At 41.0% G+C, this 13,075-nt stretch overlaps 1 protein-coding gene across 2 annotated transcripts in view; it reads right to left on the bottom strand.

Annotated features, from left to right (window-relative positions):
• Nucleotides 1-4,954: 4,954 nt before the first annotated feature.
• Nucleotides 4,955-13,075, bottom strand: part of SEC24A (SEC24 homolog A, COPII component) — a 49,851-nt gene continuing 41,730 nt past the window's right edge. For both annotated transcript variants that reach the window (XM_084838923.1, XM_084838922.1), the window contains exons 20-23: nt 11,913-12,017; nt 11,674-11,766; nt 10,921-11,024; nt 4,955-8,655 (exon numbers count right to left, since the gene is read on the bottom strand). In XM_084838923.1, coding sequence (XP_084695049.1) covers nt 8,541-8,655; nt 10,921-11,024; nt 11,674-11,766; nt 11,913-12,017 — 417 coding nt within the window. In that variant the 3' untranslated portion in view covers nt 4,955-8,540. The remainder of the gene's footprint in view (nt 8,656-10,920; nt 11,025-11,673; nt 11,767-11,912; nt 12,018-13,075) is intronic.

Raw genomic sequence — 13,075 nt, 5'->3', positions numbered from 1 at the left:
GGCACCGCGGAGCTCCCTTACTCGCATTTGCTTCCCTTGGCCCCTCCCCCGGAACTTCCTAAAGCAGCTAATGTTAAAGCAGCTAAGGCTTAGCTGCTTTAACATTAGCTGCTTTAGGATCATGTGGCGTCTTGACGTAGGGCGCACGTGATTGGCGATGTTGGAGCAGTACGGCGAGGTAGAGGCGCGGGGCGAAGAGAGGGAAGGGGAGGTGCCGCCCTGGGAGCAGAGTTTGGCTGACGCCGGCGCGGAGAAGTTGCAGCGGCCACCAGCCCTGTGAGATTTCGAGCGCGCCCTTCGCGGACTTCTGCACCGCGCTTCTGCGCAGCCAGGCCAGAGTAGCGCGCAGGTGGAAACACCGCCTGGGACTGGGACTGCACCAAGCGGGCCGTCCGCCATCTTGGCCAGTCGGAATGGAGCTCAGTGGAGGCCAGAAGCCTCAGAATCAGCGTGCTCCCAGTCACCCAGGCAAGCGCAGCTGCAGGCTGTCACCCAGTCAACCCACCTGCTGCTGGCTGAAGGGAGACCACCCTCCCAAACCCAATGTGGCAAACAGCAAGCCACATACCACGTGGCACTTATAATTGATTTCTGCCATTTATTTTTATTTTTACTCTGCTGTAATTGTGGATTAACCACCCACTGGCAGTGTACCACCGGAGAGTGCTGGAACTGGACTCTGGACATAGGCATTGCAAATATTTACAGCAATATAGCCTTGTAGTGAGACATATATATTTACACCATTTTTGTTGGACTTTTGCTTCTCTACTTCATGTGTTTTTGCAGCTGAGCTCCTACCTGGGCCTATGTGTCCTAATATGTGTTGTAAATACTTTAGTTAATTTTGTTTATTTTTCACATTTTCTTGCACATATTTACATACTGTTACTCATAAATGACAACAATGTATGTTATTATCTTACAAATCATTTATTTTTAAATATATAAATGAAAGGTTTTCATGAGATATGTTCTATCCCCATACATTTCGTTATTACAATTTATGTATGTGTCCGTATCTCTTATAACGGGTTAGTTTAACCTCCGGTTTGCTAGTAAAACTGAATTACCGTGTCATGAAATGATGCATGTCTAAAAAGTGTGTCACCAACATGAAAAGTTTGGAAAGCTCTGCTCTAGCCACTACACCACACTGGAAGGCAGAGAGAGAAGGCAGCCAAGAGTGGGAGTCTTCAGCCCTGGTATTTCGCTGTATCGATAGGGTGATACAGTGAAAACTAAAGAATAGAGGAGAGGGAGGAGAGGAGGTGCCGGCAGAGGCAGCCCTAGCAGCAGAGAATAAGCGCCCATTGAGAAAAAGAGGCTCACTTCCCTCAGCAGCCCCACTTTCTGTGCTCAGTGATATGCAAGGAGACAACCAGTTACTTCCCCAACCTGGCATCCTAAAAAAACATTGATGTGAAGCAAATTAAATTAAAAATTAAACTGGGGCAATCAGCTGTTCCCTTCCTTCCGAGTAGGGATGCTGTGCTTGTGCTCACCCTTTGGAGGGAGTTCTGCTCTTCACTCAAGTGCACTTGGGAGCAATACGCTCCCCAAACCCCGATGGCCACATTTCCACAAAGCAGGGATGCAGTAGGAAAAAATCAATAGGGGCAGCCCACCTATGGTGATACAACAGCAGAACACCCCAAAAAAACACACGTAAGAAGCCGCATTTAATTCAGGAATATGGGGCACACTGCACTGGAGGCGGGCAGAAGCCAGCTTAAAGGGAAAATGCAGCACCAAACGCCTCTGAAGAAACTCCAGGTTTCAGACTGCAACCTACGGCTTTGCTGCAGAGTTTCCACAACGTCATGTGTTCCTAATGACTTTAAGCCACAGCAGCATCGGAGGAAACCTCCCATGTAGACAGGGCCCTAATTGTATTGATATTTATTTTGATTTCAATTTGATTTTGTATTTTATTGATTTGTGTTTTGTAAACCATCCAGAGGACTGGATTGATGGGTGGCATGAAAATGTCATAAAAATAAATGACACATATCAGCAGGATAGGTTAAGTTCCAAAATTTCACCAGGGGATATTGGTTGAAATGTGATGTCATTCATGCTTGCTTCTCCTGCACATTTAGTAAATTTCTTTGCCTTTCACAACTCCTGAGGACCTCCCATTTGACCCCATTTTTTGCATTCTACTTTATCTCCACTCTAGCTCACCAATCCTGATTCTGGCCTTTTTGCTTCCCTCAACCCAGCCCCCTGCCCAGCACTGTCCATGTCCTAAACATGCAAGTCTTTTATACACACTCACACATCCATGACTACACAAGGAAGGAATATATGTTCTGTTGTCTAGATGTAGAAACCCTTATGACTAGAGAATAAGATGTATAGATTGTATGTTTTAGGCATAAGGCATTCTCAACTAGCAACAATATTTCTTACTACTTGCATTTGATCACCTATATTTTTCAGCTAACAGATGACATGTAATTACAGGGTTGCTTCCAACAACATCTGCCAGTAAATGGACGCCACTGGCAGAACAGATCCTCCTGCACCTTGCCCCCCAAGATCAGCTTCAGAGATCAGGAGCATCTTCCTATGGATATTTACTATAGTTTGAAACCAAAGGTGTTTATGGCAACTGAAAGGCACTTCCGCTGATGCAAGGCAGCCTCCCTGCATTCTGGCAATTCCCCCACCCCACCCCATGCTGTTTGAGAGGGTCCTTTGCCCTTCCTGAGTGGCTTTTGGAGGGGCTGTAATGGGAAGGAGGAGCAAGGAAAGTCCCATTATGTGAGCAGAGCTCTACTTGCTCTTCTCTGGATCCACCCACTATGTTCAATGGCCTAACAGAGTGTACAGGATTACAGCTGTAGTAACATAGCAGCACTAAAATGTTGCACAAACATTTACTTGCTAATTTTTGCCTTCTGTTTCTTCCCCCTTTTAAATAAAGGCTTTGTGCCAAAGCCCATACCACCTTTCAAGTCACTTTTTGCTTTCCCTCATGTGCAGGCATTAAGCACCTTTCTGTATACACTTAAGGCTCTACCAGTGATATTGTTAGCTGTACTGTGTGGTTTGATTGGGGTGGTAAGCAACAGCTAAGCCCGATAGATGCATTTGAGAAGCCATGGATGAAAGGACGTGTGTTTTGTACCAAGAATATCTCTACAGAGGTTGGAGGCAGGTGGCAGCTCCTTGAGGGACTGGGTTTCCCCCTCATTTTGCTTGAGGCCTAGAGAATGACCACTTTTCTAGCACCTAAAAGTGAAACTCAAACAGTATGCATTTCCAATGAAAAAAATAGTATGAACTCTACAACACTTGGGCAACACTGAACACACCACCACCACCACAAGTGATGTTGTGCTATTGTAAACCATTTGTAGTGCAATACCAATAGTACATGATGGTGCAATGGGTTTCCCTGGAAAACCCGTAGTGCCAGCAAATGCTACTGGCTTTGCACTAGCACATCATTTATTTTAGTGGTATTGTCATGTTGGATACTGCCCATTATTAGTACAAGTGTTCTAGGATCTTGTAACCTACTTATCCTATAGGGCCATATTTAACCCATGGAGGTTCTCCATACAACTGCCCTCTCATCCCAGGTAGGGAAAACCCTCTTGTATTCAGTCAGCAGCTGGTTGGAGATAAAGAGGTTCTTCAGTCCCCAGCAGGGATTTTCTTTCCCATCACAGTATACTGGAGGGACAGATTAGGGATGAAAATGTCCCCCTGAGCTGATCTGCATGGATCAGCTGAGGAGGGGAACTGAAAAATCCGCTCAACTGAGGGGGGCTGGGAAGGGTGTGTGAGTGGGGCAGGCACACTCACTTTGGGCATGTGGCAATCTAGCCCTTGGTCTTTAAAAGGTTCCCCACCCCTGCCATAGGAGATGTATTAGTAGCAAGGGAAAAAGTGTGGTTAACAAGAGCAATGCACAACATGTACCTGATACAAGATTATGTAACAGCTACGATATTTCCCCTCTAATCATCAGTGGTACATCTTGGACAAACCAGCAGGGAAGGATTTAAATTGTTGTTTGAAGTGTGTTGTGTGAGCACAGTGTTTTTTACATGGTGGGTTATCATGTTGTCTGAATGCAGCCAGGGTGGCTTGTTAACCACTCTGAACAACCCGACAATAAACCATGGGTTCTCAAGGTGACTTGTTCAGAAAATAAGCCACACTGCATTCTTAACACGCCATCATGACTGTGTTCAGACATAACCCACAGTTCAACAGACAACCCACACTGTGTGGGTAGTGTTGTGTGAACAGCCCCAGTATGTTCTGAAGGAGATTCCACAAGGTACATAACACTCAGCATGATGCAATGCCATGCTACTCTGTATAGTACTTGAAGCTTTTACAACAAAAAAACTTGTATTGAAATTATCATTCTGGCTAGAATTTGGTGGCATCCATTCAGACATTTCTTACCTTGCACATGTTAATATACTTTTATTTTCCACTGTGCTGCCCCTATTAGAGAAGCATGGAAGTGTTAGGTGTGATTATTCAACCAGATAATTACTTTCCGTGTTGAATCCATGTACAGTAAATTGATTGAACTTCTAGATTTTTGTAGGCTGATGGAGGTTCACTCTAGTTAAGCACCAAAATTTGATATTTTATTCTCTAAACTAAAAAAATGTTTCCAATATGATTCTGTGCTTGTTTACTCAGATGTCTCGCTGAATTCAATTACGTTTACTCCAAAATATGCGCAAGTTTGCAGCATTAGAAGAATCAATATTAAAAGATAAAAATGCATTAATATGTTCCTAATATCTCCCAATCAGTATACTATTTGTACAGTATAAAGGTAGCAATAGACATTGGTCATTAGGCAATTTTTGGTTAGTCACAGAAGTACCTCTTACTGTACCTAACATCACCCATTAAATAGCCAGATTTTCTCTGTACCTTCCAACTTCTGTTTATAAAAAGGACTGATGAAGTTCTATGTAAGCTCTTTCAATTAATTTTATTGAGTAGCCAAATTTGATAAATTAGCACAGCTAAAATAAGCATTTGCATGTGTTACAAATGACTTTTTACAGGAATAAAACAGTGAAAATTACAAACTGTAAAAAGGGGAACAAAACCTTGCCTCCAATTCAGAAGAGCATGGTTTACAATTTCACACTGAAGATCAATGTCTGAGTTCAGAAAACAAGGATTAATATTACAATATTTTACACTACTTTACAAAATCAAATTTACTATAAGGATTTAATCTGTAACTAGTGAACAGAAGCTTTGTCACATTTGATGGTCCCTTAACATTCGGTATCTGATTATATATTCTGTTAAATTAACTTTGAATAAAAGGAAATTTCATCCTTATTATTGCAGAACAGTCAAAATTTATTCAAATATAAATTATAGGGAAGTAAATGCTAATTAAAATGCTGATGCATGACTGAATTTAACATATTGATCATACTGAATTGTTTAAAAAATCTCAAACTAGAAAAATAGAGAACATCTGCTGTGGACTGCCATGCTAATATGGAAGCATCAGGGCCACTCTTACCTGGTTAAGTTGTTATAGATCTTAAAACAGACAGTTGTAACTTAAAGTATAGCACATGCAGTTTTTACACATGGGTCTGCCCTGCCATTCCTATTACTACAAACTTGTATTACTACAAGTTGAAGCAGATGTCAATTTTTCCATCACATGGAATAAAATTAGAAAATTCAGTATTGCAAAAAGGGTATGAACATTCCAAAAAGCATTCTATCCAGACAGTGTAATGTGTTCACTTTAAGTATTTTAAAGAGATGGTGGTTAGGGATATATTCTTGAGATAGGTTTCTTTCAGGTAGGCTAATTTAAAGACCATTATCATGGCTTACAGAAAGTTAAGCCATGTCCACGGCAGCCCCATTCCAAATCTTTGGATACAGGAAAATTCTTGACATGGTGCAGCACATAAGGATTTCCCAACACGAGGAGCCCTCACAGGTGTGACACCATCCAGCTATTCAGCATTATGTGCATGAAGCAAGGAGAAGCACATATCCAGCAGAAGGCACTGGATGCATGTTTTCCCCATTCATGGCATCTGTTTACATACACACACACACACCTGGCCCAGAAGACTGTTTCTGTGTGTGGTTTGTTCTTGGTTGATTGCTGTGACCGAGTACACTTTTGTTTAGCAGAGACAATGGAACCAGATTCAAATATAAATATCCCAGCTTAGGATGTAGTGTGAGACACACAGGTGCACATCTCATTATGATCATATGCTTCTAAAGTGGATTACCATTATAACAAATTATCATTAAATAACTAAAGCAGAGCTTTAAAAAAAATAACACCAGCAATAAGGTACTTCAATTTAGCAGATTTCAACAGGTATTTTAATCCTTTCTGAAGGGAGATTCTCCTCCTCTCACACAAAAGTAACAATTCTATAAGCAACTTTTCATAGACCACTCTGACAGGTTGAATAGACTAGCAGGCAATGACATTAGAACTATATAGGAGTTGTTATGCCAATTTGAAATGTTTTGTTTCCAAATGCCACAGTTCCTTAGAGAACTTTATGCTTTTTCAACATGAGGGGTTGGATCTAGATCCTTTGTTCTGCTAGTGGAAGGACATCATTTGGGGAACACAAGTTCTGCATCATCTCCTCCCCTCTGCAGCCCTCATGTGCCCTCCAAATGTGCTCTGGAATGCTTTTGTTAATGAAACCAAGGATCTGGATGTAACTTGCAAGGTCTACCCATGCCTGCTGACAAAGAAACTTTAGTTAGGGTGTAATCCTATGCATGTTTATACAGATAAAAGGCCTACAACTCCCAGCATGCTGGCTGGGGCATGCTGGGAGTTGTAGGACTTTTCTCTGTCTAAACACGCATAGGATTGTGCCCTTAATCACTTATAGATTAATAAAAACAATAGTCTGAAAATGGTTGTAAAGGATAATTCCACAAAAGAAATAATGCTAAGAAAGAAATGCAATGGAAAAATATTTCCAGTTCTCTGTTCTTGGGGGAGTTGAGTAGGGGGAGTAGAAATCCATGACAGCCACAAGTTAAACCACTAAAGAAGGATGTTACTAATGCAGGTTGCTTGTTGTGGTAATTTATACAGACATAAACACACTAATACTATTGTCATGATTTAATTCACAGTAGTTTCCAGGGAATGAGTAAAACTTAAAACATTTATCCTACGTGCACAGTAACTATGCAGTACTTGGGCTTCTTACCAATTAAGGAGGATTTCTGAAAACCTTTCCCATTAAAGCTACAAAATACATACCTGCATCCCCCCCTTTTAAATGGCAACATTACTACTATTTAATTAGACGCTCCTCTGGATTTCAGACAAGCTACTCAACACTGCTTCTAATGAGGTGAGAATTATGGTTTAGTTCAGTGGTGAACAATTTCCATGGGTCAGGGGGCCATACTGCCCCCCCCAAATCCACTGGGGGCTGCACCTCATCCCACTGAAATTGCCACTGCCACATTTGCCGCAGCTTCCAAAAGTGTGATTCTGCTTGCAAACAAGGCAGGCACTCCTTGGGGCCTTGTTTCCTTGCAAAATTGCTGTGACTTTTGCCACAGTGGGCGAACCACAAAAACAGCCATGGGGGCTGCATATTACCTACTTCTGGTTTAGCATCACAAGTAAGCATTGTTATAAAACCTTAATGCATTAAAATGTGACTTTAAATTTAACCAAACAATCCATTAAAAGGTCATGACTTTTGGTTGAACTGTCCGTTCCCCTATCTACTTTCACTGAATTAAGACTAAACACACCATGTTAACATCCAAGACTGGGATCCATGTTCGCCACTTTCGCAGCTGAATCAGGCCACTGATTATAATTCTCATTGGACATAATGCGATTTCTTTGTTCTCTCAGTTAGTGGAATACTGATGCATCCTAAAGTTTTTAAAAGGAATTATTTCATATTCATTTTTAATCCAGACAGACTATTTCCAAGTTCACTTTTCGTCCTGCTCATCATAATCCATTTTAAAAAGCACTGGCAACTAAGTTCATTTAAAAAAATGTAAATATTTTGTTCACTTCACAATGAATTGTCCCATTGCTCCTTTAAAAATGTGTTTTTTTAATTAGTGATGTATAATCAAGACAATATAGTTTCCCTGCAACTCAGTCTTGGGAGTTTTTAATCCTAGCAGCAAAACACAAAGCAGAAAAACAAAAATAAAGTTAAAACTGTACTTTGAACAAAAATCTAGTTTATAAGGGTTCGTCTCTTCAATGTCGCCTTTAGAACTCATGCCGCAACTACTTACAGTGAAACATTTTGCAGCAAATTAAAGGCATCCAACATGTTCAAATTGATTTTAATTGTTTAATGTACAGCTACACGATAGTGTACTTGTGATTCTATGGTCCTTTATTTGCTTTGTTGAAGGGTGGGGGGAATCACAGTGAGATTCTCGTCAACTGCATCAGGCCAAAAACTTTATAGGAGCATTACAAGCACAAGTGTTCTGTACGCAGGAACGTTCCTTTCAGCAGATGAACCATGTAACAGAAGGGCTCATTTATTCACTTGCTGCTGGATATGCAAAAGAAACTCATAGTATGACAATGCAGATTCTGTTCTGTCTTCTATCATATTTTGTAGAAAACTTGGTTTCCATGGACTTTCATCCCTTCAAGATAAAAACAGAACTTTTTATGAGTGAAAATAATATCAATTTTTACTGTTTTATTCCTAAACAAAACAATAGGCCAGTTCGCATGACACAAGAGCCCACCATGGGTTAATTTACCCGTGGGGCTGTTGCACTGTGCCAGACACCTGTGGGTGCCCATGGGTTTTTGCGTGGCACCCGTGGGCACCTAGCTTGCCCTGGATTGTTGTGTTGTGTGAACCTAGGCAACAGGGCTTGTTTGAGGGTCAGACAACTCTCAAGTAACCCATGGCTTGTTTTAGGGTTATTTGGGGGTTGTCTAACCATCAAATAACCCCTGCTGCCTGGGTTCACGACACAACCCACAGCAAGCTGGGTGCCCATGGGCACCCAGCATGACATGACAGCCTCTGCAGGTAAATTAACCCATGGCAGGCTATCATATGAACCAGATCAATGTGAATTGTCTGATCAGTAAAATGTCTGCATTTTACGCCTCCTTTTGACAGCACTTTATGCTATTGTTAAAAGAACTGCACCAGCTGCCAAAAAGCTACCCGGCCAAGTTTAAGGTTTTGTTGTTAACATATAAAGCCCTAAACAAGTTGGGACCAGGTTACCTTATGGATTGCCTCACCCCTTATGTCCCTACCCTGTCTTCATGATCCTCAGAAGGAGCACTTTTGATGGTACTGCATGGTCCTGAGGTTCACCTTAGGAGCACTATTAATAGAGCATTTAGTGTTGCAGCATCTGCTTCTGGAACACACTCCCAATTGACATCAGACAGGCATGTACAGTTTTTACTTTTAGACATCTCCTTAAGGTCTCTCTCTGTATACAGACTTTCCCTGAGGTGTGGCCTAGCCAATTACAGTTATAGTTGCTGGTCAGTAATTTCACTGATGTATTTTGTTGTTTTATTTTAGGGTTGATGTTGGCATTATGTTCGCTACTGCGATAATTTTATTGGGAAGGAGTATATAAATTTGTGAAATATATAAATACAGCATCTGGGACAGCTTTATATGTAAAATACGACAATGTGGGTGGCTACTAAGAAGAGGGCCTTTTCTGCTATATGGAATGACCTTCCCCGAGAGGGGTGCCAGGCACCTACGTTGTACTCTTTTTGGCACCAGGTGAAGACCTTTTTATTTTCCAAGGCATTTTAGTTTTTCAGTTTCTGTTTTAAATCTGGTACTGTATTTTAAATCTTTGCACTGCAACTAGGTTCTATTTGGTTATTATTTTTATACTGTAATTTAAAACTTTAAATTTTTATATTGTATGTTATTGTCCTGTGTTTTATGGTTTTAATTGTTGTGAACTGCCCAGTGAGCTTCGGCTATTAGGCGGTATAGGAATGTAATTAATAAATAAATGCAGGAAACTCTGTTAGACTGAAATAGGAGGGAAGTCCTTGCTTGTGTGGGAATTTCATTTATGCTAAAATGGCCAGTCTTGCAAATAGATACTTAAAGATGTGATCACCCCTCCATTTGTGATTCCCATACCCCCTCCCTTTCTCTCTTGCCGTATAAAACCTAGAGCTGATTCGCATGTAACAATAACCCATGGGTTGTTTATGGGTTGCTGGATACAAGTGGAAGCAAGTGAGGTGCCTCCAGCGTGTTCCTCATTTCCGCTTTCAATTAACAACCTATCATTGCCCCATTTGTAGGCTGTTAGCATGACATCCAAACATGGACACTCTGGGTAGTTTAGGGTTTAAACAACCCCGAGTTAACCTACAATTTGATATTGGATTACCTTTGGGTTTTTTAGCCCCTAAACAACCCAGAGTGTCCCGGTTCTCTGGGACACACTAATAGCCTACAAGTGAGGCGGTTGTAAGCTGAAAAGGGAAGTGAGAAGCACCCTGGAGGAAGCTCAGTCACTCACATGCCATTTGGGGTTAACGCATGAACAACCCTAAGCTCCCAAGTTCAGATGTCACAGAAACAACCACTCATAGGTTGTTGCTGGAAACTGGAAGTGGTTTGCACACAGCATACATCCCCACAATTTGTGGGTTAATTAACCCACAAATTGCCACCGAAAACCACTGTTACATCAGAACAGGGTCATTGATTGTGCTCTTGCTCATTCTATCTCTCTGCTGAAGCAAGCAAAGCTTTAATAGGTTGGGACATGAAGTAAGGGTAGATTGTAATTCAGTTATTCAAACAGAGACAATTGCTTCTTTTCCTAGGTAGGCAGCCACACAGCCTTTGGCTCAGTTCGAATCTTGGAGTTTTCCAGTATAAAAATGCTACTTACCTTAGTATATACAATATAGGAAAGAATGGCCTTTGCTCCCTCAGCCAAGAGATAAAAGCACGTGCTCTAGAAGATTCAGCGGTGTCAAGTTCTGGAAGATGTGTCTGTCAAAAATACCCCAACAAGTTCTATATTCAGAGGCTGGAGTAGTATACCCCATTAGCTGAAATTTGTAAGAAGATGTACATCCCCGCTCATTTCAGGGTAAGGGGAAAAAAATATTTTCCCCGCTGCATTATTTCAGACAACGCATTGCTGCTATTCTTAAATAACTTTGAGAGGTGTTGTGTAACATGCCTTTTGGGCTCCTTCAACCAACTCCTCTCAAGTCTATTTACTATTTACTCTCAAGTCTATTTACTGGATCTCAAAAGATTCATCACCATACTGGAGGAGGGCCAGTGTGGATCCATCAAGATTCACTCTCTGAACTGTCCCTTCTCTTGAATCAACTGCTAACTCATTAGCAGGAAGCAACATGCATACCTAAATACAAATACAGTGTGAAAAACTGCTGGCCTAGTTAATGGTAAATATTTACTGGTGGATAAAATTTCGTTCCCCTACATATGGAGATACAAATTCAGGCAATCTCAAGGGATATCTAAAGGTCAGAACATGCAAATGAAGTGAGCTCTGTGTAGGTCAATCCTGAAACACACTGTAATTTGCACAACTGATATTTTAACTGCTATGCCTTAATTTTTCTTTGTAGTTCTAAGGAGCCACAGTTATTCTAACTTATGTTCTTACCATATTGTGTGGTACTGATGCATAGTTTGGAACTCCAAGGACATGGCTGATAAAGTTCGGTCCACAATTCTTCCCAACCCATAAAAACATGACCTGTAAAGTCAGACATAGATAATCAGAAAATATTAACCTCTATTATACACTCATCAACTACTTTCTGGAAAATGACAACGATGAAGCTTCAAGGAGAATGTGCTACATTTAACAGACAATATGAATGTTAGCAGAAGGTAACTTACAGAGCCAGCATCCATAAGGTAAGCACCGTCCCTATTTATCTTTTCCACAGATAATTGGAGAATGGCTGGCTGAGGTATTGTTCTGTCACTGATATTGAGGCCCCCCTAAAGAAATACACAGATTATACTCATATCTGAACAACAAGCAGACAGACCAGAAGACCGATTAACAATGGAAAAAGAGCCCTTTACCGAGTACAAAAATATTCACATGTACAAAGTCATATGTCCATAAACTAGAGGGAAATAATCCTTTTTCTCCCACCTTTTAAAAGAAACGTCAGAGGAAAGCTCCATTGGTGGGATTAATGATCTACAAGGCTTGTTAGAGAATGTGTATATCTTTGCCGAATTGCCAATTTAATAAATGTTTATTTAAAGATACCGAGAAAATTGTGGCCTGACAGCTTTCCAAGAACTAGTTTACATGCAGCCTCAGGAGCACATATTTACAAGTTAATTTACTAACTATTATGCAAGATTCCTGTTCCTTCCAACTGGCATGTACATAAGTTTGCGCTGGCCTCCCTGTACCAAAGCATCCTTGCAAATTGGCTGTTTCTTCTTGAAAATCTTATACAATCATTTTAGCTTTAGGTATTAGGAAACTATTTCAAGAGCTAAAATGCATGAATTTCCACAACACAGGCACATCTGCTTGCTAATGATGTTGTTACTGAAGAACTGTGTAGGACGATTCAAATCTAATTTGTGTATCCATTTACAATATTCTCTGTTGTACTCAATATCTAATCCTAAAATCCACTGCAGTTTGTAGAGCAATCCAAAACTCAATATATGGGTCTCAGCTTATTCAGTTTACCAACACAATAGACTGAATCCAGATTACTGAATGTTTTACAGTAAAGCTTGGCAGTTAACATAAAAGCTGAAGTAGTTCATAAAACTTAAGATCCATACCACATGACACAGGCACAATCCAATTCCTGGTCTATACATGGAAGACTTCATGCACACAAATGGACCCCAGAGGTTGGCTTGAAGTGCCATCAGCATCTGTGTCTGCTTCCCAAGGACTGACATATATGGAGCCCCTGCCCACCATGCCAGGCTGCGGTGTGACAACAGGAAGTCCCCAGGGACTCATATAAGCAAGGCCTGGACCATTGCTTTACACACGGATAATTCCAGTTTAGTGTGCC

This window comes from Heloderma suspectum, chromosome 2, assembly GCF_057233095.1.
Source record: "Heloderma suspectum isolate Gila_16-S chromosome 2, 16-S_ref, whole genome shotgun sequence".
Classification (NCBI taxonomy): domain Eukaryota; kingdom Metazoa; phylum Chordata; class Lepidosauria; order Squamata; family Helodermatidae; genus Heloderma; species Heloderma suspectum.
The sequence above is the reverse complement of the archived record's forward strand: the minus strand, read 5'-3'. Positions and strand labels throughout refer to the sequence as shown.